The sequence below is a fragment of the Terrapene carolina genome, unplaced genomic scaffold (assembly GCF_002925995.2).
Source record: "Terrapene carolina triunguis isolate 2854851 unplaced genomic scaffold, T_m_triunguis-2.0 Scaffold112, whole genome shotgun sequence".
NCBI lineage: Eukaryota > Metazoa > Chordata > Testudines > Emydidae > Terrapene > Terrapene triunguis.
In genome coordinates, this window is record NW_020664463.1 from 19,033,034 (window position 1) to 19,058,859 (window position 25,826).

Consider the following 25,826-nt stretch of genomic DNA (forward strand, 5'->3'; position numbering starts at 1 on the left):
AAGATTTAGGGAGAACTGTGTGGTGACAGGTGGCTACCATGGTCCTTGCTGAAAATTCTGGGAGTTAAAGCAAAGGGAATAACTTCTTGGGTCTGTGTCCACCAGCTTAAATCGATTGTCATTTTGGGTTTGTTATGGTGCCCCCTCCTCTATCCACTGCACAAACACTACCAACTCCTCCTAACCCTTTTGCAATCTCCCATGCTTAGGTCGGCACAGAGTGGCGATCCCCTTTCAGCCCTTGCATTATCAACAAGTGTGTCCGAGTGAATGATGAAGTTTTTGTTGAGAAAAGGAACGTGTCATGTTCTCAGATGGATGCACCCACCTGCCATTTAGGATATGAGTTGCGCTGTGACCGAATAACAAATTGCTGTCCTTCCTGCCGGTGCGGTAAGGTTTCACAACTGCTAATGGCATCATCAGAGGATTCGGGTTCTGTGGCTCACTCACTGATTTTGTACATCTCATTAGGAGCTTACAAAAATGCATGTTATGTAAACGAATTTAATTTGACGTTGTCCTGTAATTTTGGGAATACGAACTGCAGCACCTTCCAGACAGTAGCAAACAGCCCTGGCTTTAGTTGAAAAAGAAACTCAAATGTGATTAGTTACGGTGACCATGTTATTACTTCCTCTTTCCAAGTCACTCTCCTTGGCTCCTTGTCGTCTGCCTCTTAACTTGGCTTACGGAAATACTCGTGTGAGAAGCTGTGAGGAAAGGAATGGGGGAGAACAGTGAGAGTGGGGAGAAAAAGGAGAAGAGTCTACCACTGATAGAGCAACTATCAGGGGATCTTCTATAAGTGGGAAGCCTGAACTGTAGGGGACTTCATGCTACATATTTGAAAAAATAGGCCGCTAAGGAAGATTCAGAAGGGGAATTCAGGACAGCACTGCCAAAATTAGGGCCTCTGGCAGGTATGATGTATGGGTAGGGCCAAATCTTGCCATCTTCATGCAAGGACAGCTCCCATTGACATCAGTGGAAATTTTACCAGGCATGCAGGATGAGGGCTATAATATATAAAACCTATTGCAGTGCCATAGGTAACACTAATAAGTATATGTTTTCTTTTCCAGAACCTGTGAATGGTTGTGTTCTGAATGGCACCGTTCTCGGGGTAAGATAATATTCTTATGTCAAATGCCTCTAAGATATTTAAATATTTTAATGAGAATTTGTAGAGTATAAATGAACTACTATGTAGATACCATTTACAGACTCACTTTCCTCAAACTGAGACTTGGAAAGTGTGGTCTCCTGGTTAGACACTGGACTGGAGCTCAAGGGATCCGGGTTGAATTCCTCGCTGTGCCACAGATGCCCTGTCTGACCTTGGGCACCTCTTTGGATACTGTAATGATGGGGGCCTTGTAAGTACTTTCAGACCACCACAATCACAGGAAACAAATTGTGAGAAATATGCCGATAGATGATCCTTGCTCATTCCAGAGAAAGGAGAAACTTCCCTTGCCCCACCCAGAGGTTAAAGCAGATTCAAATAGGATGGAAAGCACTCAGCACAGCATCTGAGGGGAGGGGAAACTCTCCTTTGCTTTTAGTGCTTCTCACTACTTGACCCCATCTCACCCTAAAGATCCCTAACAAAATGCCTTGAGAGAAAATTTCTTCTCGACCTCCTCACATCTAGTGGCTGGTTTAACCCTATGCATGACAGTGGGAATGATCAGAGTTAAGCATCTGAGCTCATGTATACCCAAAGCTATCTTTGGTGAGTCCTAGCAGTTGTCCATTGTTTTCTTAAATCCATATTCTGGCAGTAAATCTAGTAACAGAGAATTCCAAATATTCCGAACAAGCCCCTCCATGCATTTAACCTAAACTTTAATCTCTAAATTCCAGGAGTGTCCATAAGTTTCCCTCTTGCTGCTTATTTAAAATTATAACTATCCCCAAATCTCTGTGGTACCTACTACACACTGCAATAAGAACCCTTTTCAGTCTCTTGTTTTTCACATAATGTATGCATAAGCTTGTCATCTGATCAGAACTACAGCCCTGTCATCATAAGATTCCTTCCTTCTGCATAAGAGATTTCCTTCCCCACGGAATGAAATCCACAGAGGAACACAGAATTTCTGTCAGCACGTTGTGGGATGAGTTTTTAAGTTGTTATATGCTTCCTTTCTTTGATTCCTATTTACCCTTTCTAGAATATATTCATCCCTATTGGGATTTATAGTGTCCAAACCTGGCTACAATACTCCATGCAGACCCTAATCATGACCTTAGGTCATGTAATATAATAATTACATTCTCATGCATTCTAGGATGTCTACTGGCCTTCTGTGCTGCAACTAAACAATGCATTGACACCTGCGTGCTGTTGCTAGCCTGACCCTGAAGTCCCTTGCATGAGTGGCTCATCTTAGTTCTTTACCCAGCAACATACAGATTTGTCTTGCAATTTTTGATCCAAAATGTATTACTGTTCTATATGAGAATGAGCCATTTATTTAATCAAATGTGGTCTTAATTCGGCAATGTGTGCGGAGGGCTTAGGTGACACTGGAGTGTTGAAGAGGCTTTGTGCTGGCCTTTTGCAGAGCCGACAGCGTTACCCTGTATGAGTATTCCCACAACACACTCGGAACTCCCCATGTCCTGTCCCAGCATGCAGAATATAAAAGTTGAGACAGATATTCTGGGGTCACTGTTCTGTGATTGTTCTAAAGTCCTGGTCAGGAATCAAGATGGGGTATCCCCAGGACATTTATACTTCCTGGATTTCAAAACTTTATGCTGGGAATACAACCACTGTTTAAAAATAGGCTTCATGTTTCATTTTGTATCAAGGGAAAACTTCCTCCATTAACTCATTCAGTGAATAGGTCCAAGTTTGGAATCTTTCACTACAGATCTGTTAGATTATTGTGGCCCTTTGTTTTTCCTTAATCCCTTTACATTTCTGTTTTGTATCTGGTTACCAATATTATACTCCAGTAGGTCTATTGCACTCACTCCACTGTTTTAAATAATGCTGCAGGCTTTAAATGCAGACTTCCAAGCAGGTGGCTGTATTTACCAAATGGAATTAGCTGTCACACTCATCTGTTTTCCCAGGCTTTTATTGAGTGTCATGTTTGAGGGAGACTAGAGTCATTTTTAGCTTTATGGGGGGTTATTTTGATTGCATTAGCTAACAGTGGGTTAGCAGATGCTGATGTTTTATTATAAGTTTGTCTAGAGAATATTTGATAGGTGTATTCTACAAATGGAAAAAAATAATCCGTTCCTTATTTTACTCAGTTCCCCCACACTGTAAACTCTGTTCATTGACAGAAATGTACTGTCAAGGCCCATTAACATGCTGATCTGAGAAGAAATTTATATACATATTACAGATGGTGCTTATGTTGCAAACTTTGGATCCTGATAGAAACTTCCCAAAAGTTTGGGGGCATTAGTATCTGGGAGGGGGGGTTGGTTCCAGCTTGTCTTTAATAAGTGTAACCCCAAATTTCTCCCCCCAAAATAACACTGATTTCAACATAAATTTAATTTCTTGCTATTCTACTGAAAAAATGTAATTTCTAGCATGTTGGAATTTCAGAACTTTCATGCGCTCCTATGGGGAATCTACAGTTTAGTACATTATTCCCTGTATACTGAACTTTCTAGTGGTTTCCTCCGTACTACATATGATGCAAAAACCTAGTGCTACTGAGCCACTATGTATAATACATTAGCCATTTACTTGAAGAGGCCTGAGTCAAATATGACTATGGTCATAAATGGCGGAAATTTAAGTATTTTGAAGCGAGTCACCAACACAAAAACATCACGCAATGTTGAATAACTGGGGGTGAGGGGGTGGGGCGGGTTTCAGGACATAACAGGAAGTAGAGCAAGAATGATGTTGCAATTCAGGATTGACAGCTTCTGTAGGACTATATATTCTGTTTAGGTTCTTGTACTATGCTCATCACTGCGATATCTGAGCACCTTCCAGAGTAAAGAATAATCAAAAAGACTAGTGTTTTTCATATGACATTTCCTCTCCGTTCCTACCCCACAAGGAAAAGTTATGAGTGTGACTTTATGTCTGGATCCTCCAAGTGCTATTCTCCTCTCAGATTTATGAGCATGAACATTCAATATAAAAGGTTAAAATAAGAGGGGAAAAAAAGGTCCTGAGCCAAGCCTACAAGCTTGAGTTGGTACAGTGTTATATGTCCATTGGTTTGTACTGAGGGGGATTAGAAAGGGACGTGGAACTGGTACTTCCACCCCCACTATAATCTTTAGCCCAGTAGTTAGCTCATTCACCAGGGATGTGGGAAGCCCAGGTTTTAATCCCTCCTCTTGAGCAGGAACTTGAATTCAAGTCTCTCTCCTCCCAGGCGGGTGCCATAACCACTGGGCTAAAGTTATAAGATGGGTGTTGCCAAGAATCTAGCCCCAAACTCTTTTTTGTGGCTGAAACTATTTGGTGAATTTGTGTCAACTTCACAAATAATTTTGGGTGGATGGAAGCTGCATTTTTCAGCTAATAAACTATTCATCTGAAAAATTTCACCCGACTCTCATTGTAACTTGAACTCCTCTTCCTAGCGAGCTTGATGGCACTTTTAAAAAAAGTGAACTCTTGATGGTTGGCTGCAGATAAATCAGCTAGTTAGGAACAGCCTCCTCCTGTTGTGCCTGTGTGATGATACAAGCATTGGGTCTCTGAAGCTGGGGACAGAAAGGTTTTGGTTGCTATCCTCAGTCCAGAACAGTATTGCAAGATTTAATGAGTCAGTTTCAAGCTAAGTTGCTTATTCTTTTGAGTTTTAATAGATGATCACTCAACATTGCAAACTGATTCTAATGTTTCAGGTAGGGGAACACCTGATGTTGGACCAATGTACGAATTGTCAGTGTGGCCTCCAGAGGGGGGCCACATATGAACTACATATGAACTACAAACTGAGCTGTAGAAAAACCACCTGTGAACCCTGTCCCAAGGTGAGTGAGAATGCTATGATCCCGGACTTTCCTGACTACAAATCTATGCAGTCGTAAGGTCACCTCACCCATTGCATACACTCCAATCTCAGAGCTTACTGGGTCCACTGTCCCTATTCCCAAAAGTCTTGCCAAGGAAGGGTACAGTACGGTCCTGTATTTTTCTGCATCTGTGTCAGAGGTCACATCCCAATTATGTTCTAAAGCCCCAGTTCAGGAAAGCATTTAATTTTTCATTGTGCTAAGGTCCACAAGTCTGTTACAATGGGTACTTCAGCCTGCTTACAGTTTGTGGGCTGAACTAGACTTTCAGTCACTAGCAGCAGGCAATGCCCATGCCCTGAAGTTCCCTACAGTTTTAGCTGCCCCCACAGCAGCTGGCGGCTCAAACCTCTCTGCTGCAAAGCTTTTCTGAGGAAAATTCCAAACTTTATTTCAAATTCCTGCCTAACAATTCAGCGTACTAATGCGTCTGTCTAATTCCCAGCTGCTTCCCTGGGCTGTATTTGCCTTTTGGGGAAATTGTCCCCTCAGCTCCGCTTCCCCTCTGAGGCTTTTGTGGCAGCTGGTGCCCGTACAGGGAGACAGCTAGGCTGAAAAAGTCACAGGCAAAAAGAAAAGTCCATATCTCCTGTTTTCACTCCCCGTATTGAGTATTTCACTGGGAAGCTTGGCTGGTTCTGTGGGCAGAGTGCAGTTCTCCATTTCAACTTAATCCAGCCGGGACTGCCTCTTCCCCCCTTCCCTAGGTAGGAAAGAAGGCAGCAGCATTGGAATAGTCAGCTTTAGGGGCAAGTAGAGCCTCCTCCCTCATCTCCATGAGGGGAGTGATGCCAGAAGGACAGTACACCAGATGGAAAATTGCACATGAGTCCTTATAGCCCTCTGCCCTCTTGACTGCAGAGCTCGACTGCCTCCTCTCTTTGGGCACAGATGGAGGGGCAAGACACAGCATGGACAATGCCAATGCCAGAGGGCGTAGAACAAGTGGGCAGTAACAGGCCTCTTGGCCTATCATTTCTTTCTTTCTAGCCTTCATTTTATAAGTCCAGAAGATTCATCAGTAGTCACCAGACCAGATTCAACCTGGTGTCACGACGGAAGAGAAACATGGCTATCTTCCTCAGTGATCAGGGACTTGACCTTTCTAATTGGGGGAGATTTCAATCAGATTCACCTGACTGAGTGACCTCCTCGCTTTACAAGCCATTCACAGGCAGCCAAGTCTGGGCAGGTACTGTCTCAGCCTCCCCTCGGTATGAAAAAATCTCAGACTAACCAAGAACAAACAAAAAAGTAGGTACGTCATCTGAGGTACGCCAAGTGCTTCCTCATGCAGTCAGAAGCAATTCTGACAGGGGTATTGCAATTATGGTCATTCTCCATGTAAAATGCTTGCTGCCTTTTTCATGGCTTCTCCCTGAAAAAGATAGTGGGACACAAATCTGTTCCACTTAGATATAGCTCCATGGCTTTTTCCCTTGAGATCAGATGTGCAGGCAAATCAGTTCCCAGCTCACTTACTAGGAAACTTTATGGAAAGCTGAGACTATTCACAGAGTCATTAGAAAAGTAGATTTACAATTTTGGTTTCTGCTAGACATTTTAGAACAGAATACCAGTCCCACGGCAAAGTGAAACACTCCCTGAAGTACAACAAAGGAGAATAGCACTTGGCAAGTGATAGCTAGAACAAGCGCAGGGTGCTGAGGCAAGAGTCATAGTGGCCTTCATTTGCCCCAGAGCATTCTGAATGACTCCCAGCCTTCCCTACCTGGAGTTAAACCCCTGATTGGTGCCACCTTCTTTCAGTTTGGGAGCAAATCGCTGCCTACAACTTGTGTCAAAATATGGTGACTTGACATTGTTCAGAGAGGATACTCTATAGAGTTATGCAAGAATCACAGGAACAGCCTTGTCCCATTCCCAATCTTAGGCAACCCATGGAAATGCCAGGACATGAGCTATAGTTTCATTTTACTTCAGATCAGAGTGATATAATCCATTCCACACCAAGGGCTGTTCTTTATCCCATTTCTAGCCCCAGAGAGTCCATAACTAATAGAGCAGGGTGACACATCAAAATAAGTTCTTAAAGGAGCTCTATCTTCACATTCCCATTTAACTATCACACAGACAATTCTTCCATTTTGCAGATAAACTGCCACCTTTCCCCCCCCCCCAATTCCAGTCATTACCATTTGATTGTACATGTGCTTCCAGGGACTCTTTCCAGGATCATAGTAGCAATAATATTGGCATAGGAAATTTGCTTTTATCTCTTTCTGGACAATTTTTCTGATCAGGGCTCTGTACAGAGAGAGTGAAACCAACACATAGACTGAGCTGGTTTCTGGAGTATCTTGGATTTGTGATAAAGTCAGACTTTATCACAAATCCAGGGCTGATCAAAAGCTAGGAAGGAGAGAACAGCAATAATATTGCGTATGTCTTTCTGTTGGAAGAGACTGTGGTTCTTGGGACTTACTAACCTCACATTGGACCTTCCGACATCTCTACCTTACACAAGAGGTCCATTATTGCAAAAGCCATTCCTCCATTCAGCCCCAGACAGGTTCAAGGTGGATACTTGGATGAAGTGATTATCACTCATGGACACTAAAAACGAGTTAACAAATATAACTTATTCTATTGGACAAACAACGTCCATAGTTTAACTACTGCATTAAGCAAGTGACATATGGCCTTGAATTCCTCCAGGAGGCCTCTAATGTGGCTTTATGAGAGTGTCCAAGCAGAAGGTAAAATCTCCGTCCTCTGATGTTCTCAGTATGTTCAAGAAAAGGAAGTTTTGTACAATCCCCAACATTAAATGCATCCTTAGGGCAACTACCCTAATTCTAGCCCCTCAAGGTTATAGCGCACAACCTGAGAACCTCATTCTGGTCCTTACAGCACTACTCAAATTGAACCCCTGTTGCAGGGGTCATTATACTTACTATATTTTAAAAGTAGATTTCCTAATATCTATTATCTGCAGTCAGATGAATTTATATAGTTGGGAGCTTGCTTGCATCAGACCAAGTATTTTACTTTTAATTTGGACAAATAGCTCTCACAACTGTCATCACATTCATTCCCAAATTTAATTCAGGAAATGTTCTTCTGTCAAACAACAACGTCCAATCTGTAGGAGCACTGAAAGACTTATGGCAGAGAACTCACATCATCTGTATTGACATCTGGTTGTTGGCCATATGGCCATCAATACATAAATTCACCCTGATCTACATATTGATCATCCAATCTTTAGCCAATGTCATTTTTAGGTAGAATTCTTCTCCATCCTTCAGTGCCCAGGGAAAGATAGAGGATACATAATTTACCTAATTGTGGCTGTCCACATTTAAAGAATGATCCTGCTTTCTACCCTGGAGGCACACTGCTGTAAAAATCCCATTGTAATGGATCTATAGATCTTAACACAATGAAGAATAGGAAAATATATCTATGCTTACTTAAAATTTTCATTTCTTGGAGATCCAGTCCACCTTGGAGACAAATGGAGCATCTAGAACAGAGGTGGAAATTGACATTGACTTGGGTTTGTTTCATTAGAGGGAATTTCCCATGCTCTTCAATAGAAGAAATTGTTGTGCTTTTTCCTCATAGTTAATATAATCTGTAAATTAGGAAAGTAAAATGGAATTTTCCTGGCTGTGAACGTTGTCTCAATAGGAGCCAATTTCAGGGGGTTGGGCATACCCCCATTCCCATACCTATTGTAATGGTGTGGGCCTTATTTCTCAACAAAAGGAAATTTTCATCTATACCCAGATGAACTCTTTTAGTCCCACTGAAGTCAGTAGGTCTAAAGCACATGCTTAGGTGCTTTCCTGAATTGGGACCCTGTGTTTCATTCTAATTCCCATTAAAAGCCACTGTCATAAGGAACAAATCACACTTTAGCATATGTGCTCTCAACAAGGTATCAACCTATGATCAGCCATTGAAATGATGTAAGTAAATGCAGCACTTTGGGAAGTGCTGCAAACTACAGTGGAGTCTATTAATCATTTTATGTTATTTTGTGAACCATTCTAGGTGCATTTTAAACTCACATTTTTGCTAGCAGAGAAATTGAAAGGTTAGCAGTTCACCTAAATAATAAAGTAGTGTTTTTTCTGATGGTTTAATGGTTACTGTAAAAACATAAATGTTTCCTTTAAAAAAAAATTGTTAAAACAAACATATGGATAACATACATGTATTGGCTCATCCAGAAAGTGTTTGTTTGTCTTAAAAATGTTCAGCTCATCATAAGCAGCTGTTGGTTAAGTTAGGAGCTGGAGAAGCTGTAGTGGGGACTTTTATTGTCTTCATACGTTAACTCAGTTCCTTTCTGGTTTTCTCTACCTCTTTCTTGCCCGTAACCTGCCTTCCCTACCATCCACTGCTGATTGATCTCTCTATCTCTTCTGCTCCTTTCCCTCATCCTTCACTTCCTTCCCCATTCACCACTTCTCTTTGTCCCCCTACTTTATCTGCCAGTTTCTCCATCCTTTGATTCTCTCTCCCCATCCCCCTCTCTGCTATTCTCACCATTTCCTCCTCCTCTAGTCCACTCCTCCATCTCTTTCCTTTACCTTTACATTCTCATCCTACCTTTCTCTGTTCCATACTTCAGTCTTCCACTCTGGCCTAATCTCTCCTCCTCCCACCTTCCCTTCTTTTATACTGTCCACCAATCTCCTGGCCCTTTTTTTCCTAGTCTAGGTTTCTCATGCATCCTTGCAAGTTGTGTTGGCTTTAGGGAGAAGTCTTGCCTGATGCTGCATGTAAGGTTCATATGGCACATGGCAGCTTTTTAGCCACTTGTGCTTCATGGCCCTGATCCAGCACCATAATTTTGCCATTGATGTCAGTGGACACAGGATCAATCAGGCCTGCACATATTATACAATGTAACATACCTGCAGCATCTATATAGTATACCACACAATAACAGCACAAGAGATAATGTCAAGTTTTATAAAAATCATTTAACTAGACCATGCCCATCCAAGATTTTTAGAGATGTTTTGATGAATGTAATTTTGTTAATTGCATATCCAAAACTTACATTCAGTTTGTGAGCGAGGGTGGAGGGGTCCAGAGAACAAGAAAAATGCCACAGCGAATTTACTTGTATTGTAGAGCTACAGGATGGAAGAAATCAGTGGTTCCTGCTGTGGGAGATGTGTGCCAACTTCATGTGGTATCAAGTTGAGAGATGGAAGAATCCTATATCTGAAGGTTTGTTTTAAGCATACTCATTTTTGTTGACTAAGCGTAAATGTCATCCATGCTTTTAATTGAGACAACTGGTGCACCTATTCTTTTGCCCCTCTTCGGTTAGACAATTAGACAGCAGCTGCAAACCCCAATATTTTCAAAGAAATTAGAGATGTGTGAGGCCAAAGATCCCATGTTTTGGATTAAATTCAAACAAATATGAACAAGACAGGAACAAATAAAGGTCAGTACAACATATGAATCCAGCAAAACTGTCCCTGGATTGATGTTTGAATTCAGTTGCCCTGTTGGTTATAGCTTAATACTTGTTCATCATTCATTTCATTAAATGACCAACAGCTATTTGAAATGGACCTGGGGCACTCCCTTAAACATCAGAGGCTCTTTGCTTGTTAAAAAGCTGGCAGCGTGTCTTAGCAAGTAGCATCTATGTACCTTTTTTCATTAGTTCGTTTAGGTCTAATTTTTGACCTTTTAAGAATCTCCCCATGGTAACTAAGGTTAAATATTCATATATATGTTTTCCTCAAAAGACAGAACACAAAGCTACAAACTTAGGGCCAAATCCCCAAGTTTGTTGCTCACATTTTACTCAGTCCTTATTCAGCAAAACTCCCCTTGGAAACCATGGGAATTTTGCCAGAGTGAGGACTCAGGCAAGGACATCCGTTTTTGGCACTTAATAAGGCTGCAGGGTACGTGCTTTCTCACATGTCTGCAGAGTACTATGCACATTGAGGGCATCATATAAATAAATAATTAAAACTAGATGGTCTTACTGACACACACATATATTTAGCAAAGTTTTCCATGTTTTGTAATCCTCTCTGCTGAGGCATGTTAGCTGAATGACAATGAAATAATAGCAACAGTCAAACTTTATAGTTTCCTGAAAACTGTGGCCTTCCAGGTTGTTTTTGTGCTAAGCTAACAGCTCTTAAATCTTTACAGCCGAATGAGACAGTTCAAGATGGCTGTGACAGTCATTCTTGTAAAGTAAATGAGAAAAGAGAATTTATCTGGGAAAAACGAATCACTGGCTGCCCTCCATTCGATTCCAGGAGATGTTTGGCTGAAGGAGTAAGTAGTGAAATGGGTCCTGCTTGCATGTTTCCGAATATATTCTGTCATGTTTATGGGGCTTTATATAAATCCCGTATGTGTATTAGGGATGGGTAATCTAAGCGTCCACCTTACACCGCAGCTAAATTGAACCCAAACTTTTTTTAGGTTCAGAAAAGTTTTTATTTTATTTTATATAATAAATGTCACAGGCTCCTCCTTATCCTGGTTGCAGATGGGACTGTAATAAACATGGGAAAAGCTGATCTTCCAGTATTTCCAGCCCATCTAAAGCTAGGAAGTGCTGGGGACAGAGGGGGAATGCTGATCTCATAATGTTCTTAGTCCAGTTTTCAGAGCAAAGAAGTGTGGAGAAGCATCTGAGCTTTTGGAGTCTCAGTGGAACTGAACTTCCAAACTTTGTGTTTCATCCATCACTAAAGTGCATGTGTGCATACGATGTAGGGGCAGATTCTGGCTACTCTTGAGTATGAAGATGGGAGGAGGATGCAGATAGTCTTCCCCTTTGCATAGGGAGCAGCCTAAATCCAGGTGCTTGCACTCCCTAGTGCAATAACATGGGGAGTGGGAGCACTACTGGACATGCTCTATGAGTCCCTCTGCACCCAACCCCTTCTGCATTGCTTGATAACTTGAGGCCAGCCTTGGGTTGGGACGTGGAATGCAAGCTATGGTCTTTTAAAGGATATAGCACTTGCTGCTACTGCAGGTTTCTGCCTGCCTGTGTCTTCTTATAACATAGCAGTGGGTAGTGAGGCCACAGGCAAGCCCACCCTATATAGTGGATTTCTCTCATACATGCACAAAGTGAACAGCGATTTTGAGACTCATTATTCAGAAAGATAAAAGCCTTTCATGAAAACTGTACTCCTTTTTGCTGTCACTACTGCACATACCTCCATAAACTGGAGTAGAGATGTATAGAGGAAAACTATTTGAAAAATAATGGGATATGCACAAAGCCGTAGACTGAGTGTATTATCTCCCTCCGGTGGTCTCATTTTCAAACCAAAGGATAATAGTTGACTTTTTAATTGGTAAGTCCCACTATCCAGCTCTCATTTTTTTAAAATACATGTTCAAAATGTATCTGGGACCTAAATATGTTCCTATTCAGTTACTGACTCACAGGTTCAGGTGACTCTCTGAAGCAGGGTCAGAGATCCAGTGGTAACAGTGGCAGCCATTTTAAAGAAACGTAAATGAAAATATAATTACATGTGCCCCATTTTTAACCCTCAGTAACACAGAAAGTCGTCAGAGTTATGGCTCCAAAAGGTAAAAATTGGTTTGTACAGAGAATAACATTCAGGTGTTATAAGATAATGATGCCCTAAGAGCAATATCAGTTGGTTGTGTGGAAAAACTTTAAAGCTGTTTAATATTCCTAAACTTTAATGAAGTCAAATGATAGGAAAATTAGTATTTCTACATATTTCTATTATATGTATAGCACAGGAACATAGTTCATAACTTCTTATTTAGAGAAATTGAATATAAGTCTGACTATTTTTAGATGTGTGTGTAAATACTGTTTGTGCCTAAACTGCAACATGTCTTCTCTCTTAGGGTAAAATTGCAAAAATTGACAATACCTGTTGTGAAACATGTAAGTAACTATGCTACAAACATCTTTCTTTTACAACCTCTCAAAATGTAGTCTACTACATAAGAAGCCATGTTTTGCATCCATGATATGTGTACAGTAAAAGAGAGCTAATTCAAAAAATTCAAACAAATGTCAACGCTGATTCACATATTTGTGTGACTAAAATCACCAAGTTTGTCTCACTGTGAGTTGTGTGGTCATATTATTCATGATTGTTTAGACTACAGCAGGGTATGCCTAGAAAACATTGGCAAATCCCCAAAATTTCACACATTTTAGCGTGAATAATCAGTCATTCCAAAATTTATTATGAATGTTTATTATTCATCATTCAGTATTTTCCTGTTGAAACAATTTCAGTAATTTAGCCAGAGATCAGGAACAGCTCCACACAAACTGGGTGACCAATCAGTCAACCCGATATTGACTATATGAAGCAAATGTTTTGTGAGCACTCAATAGGCTTAAAATTATTTAGTAAAACAATCCAGTGAAAACTGAAAACTGAATAATAAATATGGAAATCACGATCTGTTCATGAATGATTTAATAAGCAGAAAGTGAGATAAATTCATAACAAGTGTGTATTCATAATGAATAGTTTGACTGGGTCTCAGAATAAACAGTTTTGGCCAATCCTGCAAACCCTTAGTCATGTGATCCTTACATAAATAATGCCATTCATTTCAGCTGGGCTATTCCAGGGTTTGTTTGCATGAATAAGGGTTGCAGAATTGTGCGATTATCTCCAAACTAACCTTTGAATATTTCTATGAACATAAAGGCTTTAAATTTGCAACTTTGCAAATAAATTGGTGAATAATTATGAAGTTATTTTAGCTCTTAACAAAAAAAGACTCCTTTCTAAGGTCAAAATGTCAGCACCTCATGTGCCCTCTGTTCTCTCTTTTATTTGTTCTGGGCATGTGCTAATAAATAAAAGATGGCAAGCACAGCAGACCATCACTGCACAACCACAGTAATTGCTGTAACAATATACCACTTTGGAGAAGTTAACTCCGAGCATTTGCTTCCATGGCCTGTCTACATATCAGTGAGTTCCGGGTTTAAGAAATAAAAGTCAGGAAGCTATTGAGATAATAGACTATGGCTGAATGGCTCACACAGGTAATTTAGTTAAGAGGGCTTTTATCTACCAGGCTTCAAGCAAGGAATTAATATTGAAAATTGTCTATTAACCCTTACACATTTCCACATTATATTTAAAAGATCGAGGGAGACTTGTAAGTGGGAAAGGGGTGTGTGTGTGTGTGTGTGTGTGTGTGTGTGTGTCAATTTTTATGAATGTACCAAGATGCCAATTAGATCTTAGACCTGAAATCTAACAAACTAGATAAGTGTTATAGCCAGTATAGAATGGAATCCAATAGGATAAGACCTTTTTATTGAATCCAGGGAGCTAGCTTACTAATTGTAACACTGGGTTCTTTTCAGGACAGTTGAAAACTTTATTAATTCACCCAGAACCACTTTAGTAAACAATCAACAATTCACCACTCAAGTGTAGATACAGCCAAGTCTTCAAACAATTATCACAGACTAGAGTTGAGACTCCACAGTTATACCAAGGAACAATGCGAATCACCAAGATTTCTCATTACATTTACTGATGACCATAGAGTCATAGAGTTTAAGGCCAGAAGGGACCACCTGATTATCTAGTCTGAACCTGTATATCAAAGGCCACCGACACCACCCTGCATCCACACACTAAACCCCACAACTAAAATGAGACCAAAGGATTACAGCCCACAGGAGACTAGATTATTATGTGCCAGAGGCAGAGAAAAAGATGGGCTCAATTCTTTAGTCCCTAATACATTTATCACACTTCCAAGGATATACTTGTCTTCAAGGCACATTTAAAGCACGTGGTCCCTGCTGTTTAAATGGATTGGACCAAAAGGGACAAATTTAGAATATGAAAAACAATTGCTTAAAATTGTTGTTTTAAACCTCTCTTAGGCCAATTTGCTTGGGTTTACAATGGCGAGCATGTATTAGTTAAAATCTAAAACAGGGTTACTTGGTGTCTCGCTAGAGAGTGTAGACGTAATCAAGATAACCTGAAGTTTTTTTATGTTAAAGAACAGAAAGGGAAATACAATCTTTGAAATGAAATCTCATCACTTCATCTTATCCTCTTAACCCTGGGATGTGAGGAGAGTCCTTTCCATGAGACCGATCCTGGCATTCATCACACTGGGGATTCTGCAGCATTGTCGGTTCAGTCAACTCAGGGTCTCACATGATTGGTGACCTCAGTTTTATATGCCCTGACTTTAGGACTCATTGGAGGGAAGCTCCCTCTTATTTCTATTGGACGCGTGCCAACTGAGTGCTCAGATTTCAGCTCTCAGTTTCTCTGCTCCTTCCATCGGTATCTTGTAGATGGTGATGGGGTATAAAAAATTTCTCCAGTCCTTTTCTTATCGGAGGCTTTTTATGTTTGATCCATTTCAAAGCTTATATTTCAATATTAGCCCATATTATTAATTGGAAATTTCTCCTTTTTAAGCAATTTCTTTTAATGATCCAAAGGTACATATTGGTTTAAATCTTTCAGCATTCCTTCTTCCTTGTGCCATACAATTCCTATTACTTCTAAAGGGCCACAGTTATTTCCAATGGAAACAAGCATAATGCCTTATAATCTTCCAAACTTGATGGACCTATTTCATACATTCTTTGATTGTACATAAACATTGCATGTTATATAGAATTTGAAATTGAATGAGAGATGTTATCCACATATAAAGAGATGTAGATCTGACTCACAAAGCAAGAAAATGCGCAGTTTCAAGTTTGGGGTGAAAGACAAACTGATGGGACAAAACAGATTATATATGATATTTGATTTACAAGGCAAACATATAGTTTATAGTTGGGGGTGAAAATATGGTTTGGATTTTTTGGGGTAACCTTCGATCTCACAGCAGGTTTATTTCTAGTTTGCTTAAATTGCATCTTCCCCACTCATCTCTTGACCCACTCGCAAAGTGAAGTGGGACACTTTTCATAGGAAATTAGGATGTTAACCTTGCCTGGCAACTTTTTGGAGTTCTTTTTAGCTAGTTTGAGAGGAAGGAAGAAATTTTGTCCATATGCAAATTATGAGAGATTCTTGCTTAGGCGATTAACAGTGCCATTTTAGTTTCTATTCTTGGGGAGTGGAACTCCCAACTGTAGCTTATCTGTGTGTCCTTAGACAAAGTGTCTCACATGATATGAACCATGTTCTTATTGTCTTAACTTCCTAGGTGGAAACTATTTTGGAATAAACTGAGGTGGATAGCTTTTCTAATTTTTGAGGGCCAGGAGGAATTAATGGTTATTAATCATTCAAGGCATATCTGTTCTCTATATCTCTTACAGCCTTTAATTAACTAAGTGGGGAAATATACTGCATACTGTAAGGAAAATACAGAGAAAAATCCCAGTTCCAAACCATGCTACATATGTTTTACAGATGTCAAAAAATGAATTCACCTCTGTTGGTGTGGGGTTGAAAATTACACCTTTCTGTGCCAGCAGGGGCTACTTTACCCAAGGGAGGGTTCACATCCAGGGAGGGCAGGTGGCATTTGCCCCCAGGCTGTCTTTGCCATTAGGTGCTACCAGGTGAGAATGATTTTAAATTCTGACTCTGGTTCCTAAGAAGCATCACCTGTAGAGGGGAAGTGCTGAATCAGCCTTGGCCATGCCATCTTCCAGCCTGTGCCATCCACTGTTACGTTGGCACTGACTAGCTCTGGAGCAAAGCTTGTAGGTGTCTTTCTCCACTGCAGTCTTCTTCCTGGCATATTCTCCCATGGGCAGGAGCCAGCATATCTTAAGGCTGAATGAAACCTATTATCTTTGAAATTACATTCTTTCTTACTATGTGAAGCACAGTAAACCAAACCCAGTAATCAAAGTGAATTGTGAGCAGCCTGTTATATTATGAGGTTAACCATCCCTAGGGGTCTAGTGCTAGTATTCTTCACTCACATGTGAGAGACCTGGGTTTAAGCCTTCATCCTGGTCATTTGCTCCCAAGATGGACAAAGTTTGAAAGTGTTTCAGAGACAGCATGCCTGTTTCTGCAGGCTGGCGTGTACAGAGTCCCTCATGATAGAGAAGAGATGGGAATTGGTTATAATTTAATATAAAGGGGCTTGTTGATTGAAGCCACTTTAAACAGACTGACCCTGTGGTTCTCCCTGACTCTGTAGCTCCCAGACTCACTAAGGACAGCCTGTCTTGTCTAGTGTCACCACCAGGTGCTGGCCTGGATAAAGCAGTCATGGAAAGGACTGCCGACCCCCTCAGGGAAAAGAATGCTTTTGTCACTCGGACATGAACCCTCCAGCCAATTAACCATTGGTATTAGAATAATAGTATCATAGAAATATAGGGCTTGAGAAGTCATCAAGTCCAGCCCCCTGTTTAGAGACAGAACCAAGTAAACCTAGACCATCCCTGACAGGTGTTTGTCCAACCTGTTCCACAACTTCCCTTGGAAGCCTATTCCAGAGCTTAAGTCTCCTTATAGTTAGAAAGTTTTTTCTAATATCTAACCTAAATCTCCCTTGCTGCAGATTAAGCCCATTACTTATTGTCCAACCTTCAGCAGACATGGAGAACCATTGATCATAATCCTCTTTATAACAGCCCTTAACTTACTTGAGGCCACTTTATACAGACTGATATGATTGGAAGGGATTCCCTTCTAGTGGTAAGTGGAAGGAAGGATGGTGACTCGGACATGAGATCTCATTGCTGGGGCGGGTTAAAGTCGGGAAAAAAAATAAAAAAAGGAAGTGGCCTGAACTTTCTGTTTAGGGTGCAGGAGGTCACTTTTCTCACTCTCTCCAAAGACACTTAATGACTGCAACTTAATAAGTATCATCCCAGTTGTCAGTCATTATACAGTAAGTCCCAAAATTTCAATGGAACTAAAATGATATATTTAAGAGCAGTCTGTATGCAGGATAATAGAAAAATCACAAACAAGCAGCTTGAGATTTTAAAAACCACCTAAAGGCATTAGTCACATTGCTGTAATGGAAATTAATTGTGTGGTTAAATGTTCTAGTTGGCTTGGAACATCTGAGCCTGTACATTTACAGTCAAGATCAGAGAGAAGAAAAGCAATCCTTAGCATTTATAGTAAATGCACTATATAAATACTAACCCTTCAGTCTTCACAATATATTTACCTTACATGTCATTTACACACATTCACTCACTCCCTCTCTCACACACCTAATTTCAAAAGGAGCTCTATCTCTGGTGATCAGATCTCCTTCACACTACTCAGGCTACTGGCTTTGAGTCAAATGGTAATCTTCCTCTAGTGCACAATTTTCCTTCTTTATCCCATCCCTTTAATTAAATGTCTGTCATGGCCTAACGATTCATCAAAGCCCACAATATATAATAAAGTAATATGTAGCCTGTTACCTATACTCCAGATAATAGAATAATCAATTTCTCGTGGCTGTAAAGATTGACATACAGGTTGCATAACCTTTCCAGGTCATTCAGCCTATTCAATATGAAAAAAAAACTGTAAAAAAAAATAGATTCTGTTCTGTTAAAGGTGCAAATCAAGGTGTTGACTCTGGTCTGATATTGGCTGGGGCACTGGCTGTCTTTGAAGCCATCCTCCCTCTCTGTGGTATGCCAAGGCAATTGAGGTCAGCTCGAGTGCTTGAGTGAATGGTTCCTTGTCTTCAACACGAGGGAGTTGGTAGCTGTATATTTTCAAGGCTGGGTGCCCTTCCACTCTTGTAGTTGCTCCCCAACTGATCCAATAGACCCTGTTATTCTGGGCCTCAGGAAACAGTGCTGGGTTTATCATTTTTCTTAGGCTTTTGCCTGCAGGAGTGAGATGATAGGAAGTGGTGGTGCTCAGGGATACGGTGGTTTGTGTAGGGAGAGGATGGTCCTTTTCTTTCCATCCCTGAAAGAAGCATAGTTGTGTCTCTGCTATTCATCCTTTTTTCCCTTTCTGATCTTGACACTGTCCATTTCATTAAATTATGTACATGTGACCTGACCTCTCTGGAGGGGGTGTGGCCTTATGAAATCCAAAATAAATAAACCAAATTGATGTGATTGGACAATACATCTCTCAGTTGGGAGCAAAGAAACATTGAAGATATGGCGACAGTCTGATGACAGTTATTTTGAAATGGGATGTGTGTCGACTATTGTGACTGTCCGTGTCTGCACTCTGCTTGGACACATTTTATCAAACAAAGTGATTAAAGCATTGAAAGTGAGCTGGCGTTTCCAGCCTTGCAGCCAGCAACACTTTTCACGCGTGTGGAGCTTTTTTCAGATCACTTGTGAAGCGCTAGAAAGGCAGAAAAGCAATAAGGCTGGGAATGTTATCTTGGAAAAGAGATGGGAAGCTGCTTCTTTAGCTGCTGGGAGGACACCTACATCAAAGGGAAGTTATATTTCTTTGGTCAATTTGCAGCTGGCCAGCTGATTGCAGTGTTCTGTCCAAATGAATGGTTGTGGAGAGGGACAATACAGAAAGTAAAAATAGATTCTAATTGATAAAGAATCGACTTGAGCGCTGAATAGATTCACTTGCTAGCTAGAGTTAAAGTAAGAGTTCATCTTGACACACGGCGATGGTGCTGTATTAACACTGTAAATGAAGAACCACTGCTTCCTGTGTGTAGAAAGGCCACTTAGAATTAGCTCCTTCGCAAATCATTAGCTAGCATGGGAAAATGAATAAAGTGGTTGGGCCAAATTATCTTATGTATAAAACTATATATGTTTAAAATCTGGATCTGTACAGGGCTGGTGGGAGGGAAAAGGGAGCTGCTATCCAGTAACAACCACAGCCTATGGGCTGCAGTAGCCCTGCTTCATGGGACCAATCAACAGCACTCTGGCTCCTCCCCAAGCCTAATAGCATCCCACCCACAAAGACGCTCTGCAGGTCTAGTCCTGTATTGCCTTTTATGTGGATTCTTCATGAGGCGGAGAGGAGGGACAGTCAGCATTTATCCTCTAGTGTCAAGAGCACCAAACGGCAGGTGCTCAGGATGGAATCCTGTCCCTATTAAAGTCAATGGCAAAACTTCCAGTGACTGAAGTCAGGCTTTTACCCCCAGAGTACACCAATGGGAATGGAGAATTTAACCCCATTATTTTCATGCCACAAAATTCAACATATATCTCCAGAGTAAATTTCCATAGGAAATAACCCTGTCAGTCCATTTTGAAAGTTGGTGCTGACAAGGGGACGTTTCAATCCAAAGTCATTTCTGATGTTCATTTCTTGACACCCCCTGGAATTGCACCTTCTTATACCAGTGGTGCTAAACATCGCAGTGTTTATTTCAGTGAAAGAATGTGATCCCGTTCTGCAGTATATTCCCTGACTCTTGCACTTGGGAGCCAATCAGGATCAACAACTAATGACTTCAATAGTTGTTAATTAATGGGAAAGGGGTGTATTTTTCTGGTTGTAACTTATTATGGGCAGGTCTATACTGAAAACGGTGCAGTGGTGCAAGAGCACATCTTTTATTTGTTAACAATAGTCCATCAAAAATCCTATTTGGGAAAAAAATAACAAGACATAGATTTATAATAAATATTATTCAATGGAACAAGAGCCAGGTGAGGTACCATCTTGGGGCTTTAATATATCGCTGGTCATTCAGCAAGGTGTTTTTTTACTGTTGTTTTTGATTGGTTTATGCAGGAACTCAGTGGTATTCAATGGAATTTTAAGGCTGCAGTACTGTATATACACAGTAACCTGTGTTAATTACCACATGGAAACATATCTACGTCTTTTACTAGGGGTCTTGCTAATAATGGCATATGGCCAATGGCAATTTTTGTGTGTACTAAGCAGAGAATGGTGCCAGAATGTTTTTTTTTAAAAAGTCTTCAACCACTGGCAAATTCCCCTTCTTTCTTGACTTGGTAGGTATAGAAGCAGAATGCAGACAAGTAAATTCCAGGCTGACGTATATGAATATCAATGGCTGTGAGGCTGAAGATGGAGTGTCTATTTTCCAGTGTGAGGTAAGAAAAATCTATTTTCATTTTGTCAGTACAGAACTGTGGCAAAACACGACACACTTTCAAAAGGAGTGGTTTGCTCCATTTTTGCATAGTAGGAAATCGCAGTGCTATTTCCCTCCTCTTGCTAGGTAAAGGTATGACTCTTCCATGTATTCACCCCTCGCTGCTCAAAGCCAAGGTAAATGGCCTTTGCGCAGGGATCTCAACAAGGTTTGTTGAAGAGAATTAATTTGCTTCCCTATTCCACCCAAGGGCAAGTCATTGGCTTCTCACTAGCTTCCATTCCACTCAACAGAATGGAACATTGACTTCTGTCTCTGCAGGAGTTTCAGCTGTGTACATTTGATTCCATTTAGTCTAACCTGATTTTTCCCCCTCTTTGGGGCTGATAAGAAAACCCACTTTACAATACACAGAAGCTCCATTCATGTTGCTTCTAGTTCCTGGAGAGACATGTGGATATTAAGTTGCCTTGCTGGGATCTTCTGCACTTGAATGAATTTCACCCTTAATTTTATGGGGCCCAATTTTCAAATCTGTGACTCTAAGATTAGGTACATAAATCCCCTTCTAGACTCCTAAGTCAACACATCAATGCCTAAATAAGTATTTAGGTGCCTAACATGTAAGCACCCAGGTTTAAAAACAGCTCTGTAGGATTTGACGTGACTTCAGTATTTGAGCCTACACACTGTGCTCTTATGTTCCACATATCCCATCAATTTCCATAATTTGAACAAAAGTATAATGCCACGGGATTCTCCTCCCCATCACTCCGCTCATGTAATACAGCAGATACAATCTGAAACAGGAGCAGAACATTCCTTCCAGATGTCCCCTTCTATCTTTGATAGATGGCACTGGGAAACAAATGAGAAGCTTGGTTCCCAGGCTGGCTGCAACAGAATAACTTCCCATTCTGTTTTTATTATGCCTGAATTTTTACTTTAAACCCCACTGGGATTAGGGAGGGTAATTTCTTTTAGCACTCTCTCATAGGGATAATTTCTTTGACTGCTGTAGTTGCCAAATGGAGCATCTTTCTCCTTTCAGTGACCAGCTGGAAAGGGGTGGAGTTGGGTGCAGTGACTTGGGACCATGTGCCTCATGGGCTTCAAGACCTCCAGCTGCTGTTCTCAAACCATAAAACTCTTAAGGGAAGAGGACATTTCAACAGTTCAGAAATGCTGTCCAATACTTGCTTAACTCCAAAATAAGAAAACTGCTACATTATCATCTCTATCCACTAAGTCAGTGGCTATTTGGGTCGTGTGGCTATGAAAGATCCAGGGCAGATTTCCTAGTGTGAAGATTTTAATTCAGAAATCTAGCCCATATTTCATTTTGGGTAAACACGTGGGCCCAGAAAAAGGGACTTAAGCATTGTGATGCTCAGTGTCACAAAACCTAACTTTTAGGTGCCTAGAAAAATCACAGGAACAACACTGATCCACAAAGCCTGAGTTAGGTGTCTTGGCTCCTATACAATACATGGGGAGAGACAGGCACCTTAGAATGTGATCCACAAAGCCTGTAAACTAGGTGGGGAGCTGCCTAAGCTAGCCCATGGGAGACACCGATGACAAGGGTGTATGCTAAGCTCCACCCCTCTCTTGGAGTTTAATGCCTAAGTCTGGGCTGCAGGGAGGAACCTGTTTCTGTTTACGATTCACAAACCAGGGAAGATAGGCATTCTGCCAACTAAGTCATGTGCAGGTGTGCTCAGAGGCTGCCTACTAGATCAATTTTAATTGGGTAACGCATTTATGAGCTCCACTCCTAAAACCTCTTGTGATTGGTAGAGCAGAATCACTGTTGCATTTCATCTCAGAAATGCTAGCAAGCGATACTTACACACCTTTACATTACAACCTATACAATGGTTTAGAATAGTACAAGCTACAATGTAAATTGTTATGTGCAATCAAATCAATGGTAGGTTTCCCTCAGGAAAGGCTACAGGCACAATAAGGATTGAGTAAAACTAAAGTGAAGATTACAGAGTTTGGCCTGTTTCATGGACTATTATGATTATTTTTGTTTGTTTTTACACATTTTAAATAATAGAGAAACAGAACATGGATAGCTAATAATGTAAAAAATATTGGTATGATACAACTTGATCTGTATAAATTAGGGAAAATAAAATGTAACAAGGATAAGCACAAATGGATGGACAAGTACTTGTTAGAAATCAAAGAGGAATATTCAGTTTGTGGGTTTTTTCATTATGTTTGGCATAAATGCAATTAAGTTGTGTAGAAACAGTATTGTACAGATGGAATCAAAGAAGTAATTTTTTCCTTTTTATGCAGCACTGGTAAAACTGAATACTGTGTAGAGGTGGTTGGAGAATTTTTTTTCCCAGAAAATTGTGATGAAAATGGAAAATAAAAAATAAATTTATAAAAATTGTCATTGGATAATTTTGACTTTGTTAAAAAAATCAGAAACATTTTCATTTTTTGGCAAAAAGTCAAAATTCAGCAGCAGAAAACCAAAATTGTTTGGCCAAAAATTGCTGAAAACCAATCCTTGATTTTTCCACCCATAAACCAAGAGCTTTTGTGGAAAAAATCAGACACTTTCCTTAAAAATTTTCATTTAGTCAAACAAATTTAAACCAGCTGCAATACTGTGTACAGTTTGAGTTGCTGGAATATAAAACAGATAGAGAGAAACTAGAAAACTGTGGAAAAGGAACTAACGTGTTTGGAGAGAATGGTGTGGGGGGAGCAATGGAGGTGATCAGTGTGCAGGGCAACAGGCGTTATGGATGCCCTAGAAATAAATGAAACAGAAGTTAAGATGCCTTTGGCCTGTCTTGTACTTTGAAGTCCACAATCCCCTATTAGATCAGGCTGAATACAATTCTTTTCAAGCTTTTTTTAAAATACAAACTTTAAAGATTGTTGTAATAACGGTGCCCAAAGCCCCACTCCTATTGTTTCCTATTGTTATCTGAGCCTATCAAACTTACCACAATATTGTAAACATTCTAGGATATCTTAGTGTACGAGCTTGTTTGTGTGACATCAGCTGTTGCTCAGGATTACCTTACGTGTGTAAACATGTCAAGGGAGATGGGAAATAATATTTTGGCATTTGGCTGAAAACATGAAGCATGAGACCAACAACCAATGAAGACCAATCAAATGAATCCATTCCAAAGTCCTGGCAAAAACTTCCATTAGCTTCCTTGAGGCTGCTTGGATAAAACTGAGGGCAGAATTTGGACCTTTATCAGAAATCTGTGGAGTAAACTATTATTTGGCAAGATTCAAACTTTGTATCTGTTTCACTTTCAGGGCAAATGCAGAAGCAAAACCAAGTACTCTATTGAAAGGAATAGACTTGAAGATGAGTGCACCTGTTGTTCAGCTACTCAGACAGTTCCGGTGAACGTCTCTCTGCGCTGTGCCAATGGCACAGTGGTGCAGCATGAAGTACCATCTGCAGTGCAGTGCGACTGTTTCTCTCGTAAATGTACATAGTAAACCTTTCCAGAAGCTGCTTCATTTAACCTTTATTTTTAATGGCTAAGGAATTTACCATTCAGATCTCACTTTCTTTCTTTAGACTGCTTTCTTCCAAATGATTGTATCAACATACCAAACAATAAATGCAAAGCTTATTTAATAGCATTTTTTGACTGCTTTACTTGGACTGCTAGTGTGACCCATACCGTGTCCCTCGTTTCAAGGGATGTCACTCATTTAATATCAAAGTTACCTCTGTTCTACATAAATTTGGTTTCCCCTCACTTTTATCACTGAATATTATTTACCTCAAAAGAAAGAAAACGAAATGAAAATATGAACCAGAGGTTACAGAAGGAGTTATTTACACTGAATAAATGAATCCCATGGTATTTCAAGTTTCCTGACCAAATAATTTATTTGTTTCCCTCATATTGGGTCTTTGCCACACGTTGTGTCCCACTTTTAGGCCTCAGCAGCTTGAGAGGTATGAGAAAGATGATAATGTTCTCAGCAAACTGAAACATAGCTGACTATGACTCAGTCAGCCAAGTATCACTTTGCAACGTTTCTACAAATGAATGCTAAAGAGACTCCTTAGTGCTGGTGGACGGTGCTGATTGACATCCTTGAAGTTCTCTATTCATTCACAGGCAGTGCAAGCATCCGTTACTCCAGAGATAGTCTGATTCTAGTGATGGGATCTTCTGCTCCAATTCCAAATCAATTCACATTGATCCTCTAAATCTGTCTTTGCCCCCCTCCGCCTCCCCAATCCATCACTGGTGTCTCCTATCCACAAGATAACCACAAAGCATTACCCCCATAGTAGTCCTTGTTTCCCTAATCAAAAAAGCCCCCAACTTCTGTGTGAGCCAACCATCATATACATTTTTTGTCACGTCTGCTTGGCTCAAGATCTATTCCCTGAATGGCAAAGCTTTCCTTGTCCTGTCCTCTGTTCACTAATATAGATGCTAGAAGCATATAAATATATATCATGTTAATAATATGCATTATCCACATCACTTCTATCTAACTACTATATATTAGATAGATATGGTGTAGGCCAATTATGGTGTAGTTAATGCATGCCTATATATATTGTGATACAACATGGCCAGGGAGCAGTGGGAGAGTGGTCTTATTGGGTGCTGGGAAGTGGGTGGGCGAAAAGCCTAGGCTAATTAAGGCGTGGTTCCCTGTAGACTAGGAAAGGTTACTACAGGTTAATTGGAGCACTTGTAGCCAATTAAGGCCCTGTAAGGAACCTAATAAAAAAAAAAACCTGCTTCAGGCAGACAGGGTGGAGCAAGAACTGGAGTTTGGAGGCGTGTTGCTGAGAATTGAAAAAC

The 25,826-nt window shown here is 40.4% G+C and overlaps 1 protein-coding gene across 1 annotated transcript in view; it reads left to right on the plus strand.

Moving 5' to 3' along the window:
* Positions 1–24,625, plus strand: part of VWF (von Willebrand factor) — a 247,585-nt gene extending 222,960 nt beyond the window's left edge. The window contains exons 42-49 of the mRNA XM_029911665.1: positions 210–393; positions 1,086–1,126; positions 4,849–4,977; positions 10,135–10,233; positions 11,185–11,313; positions 12,886–12,925; positions 20,895–20,992; positions 24,301–24,625. Of these exons, the coding sequence (XP_029767525.1) occupies positions 210–393; positions 1,086–1,126; positions 4,849–4,977; positions 10,135–10,233; positions 11,185–11,313; positions 12,886–12,925; positions 20,895–20,992; positions 24,301–24,486 (906 nt within the window). The 3' untranslated portion in view covers positions 24,487–24,625. The remainder of the gene's footprint in view (positions 1–209; positions 394–1,085; positions 1,127–4,848; positions 4,978–10,134; positions 10,234–11,184; positions 11,314–12,885; positions 12,926–20,894; positions 20,993–24,300) is intronic.
* The last annotated feature ends 1,201 nt before the right edge of the window (positions 24,626–25,826 follow it).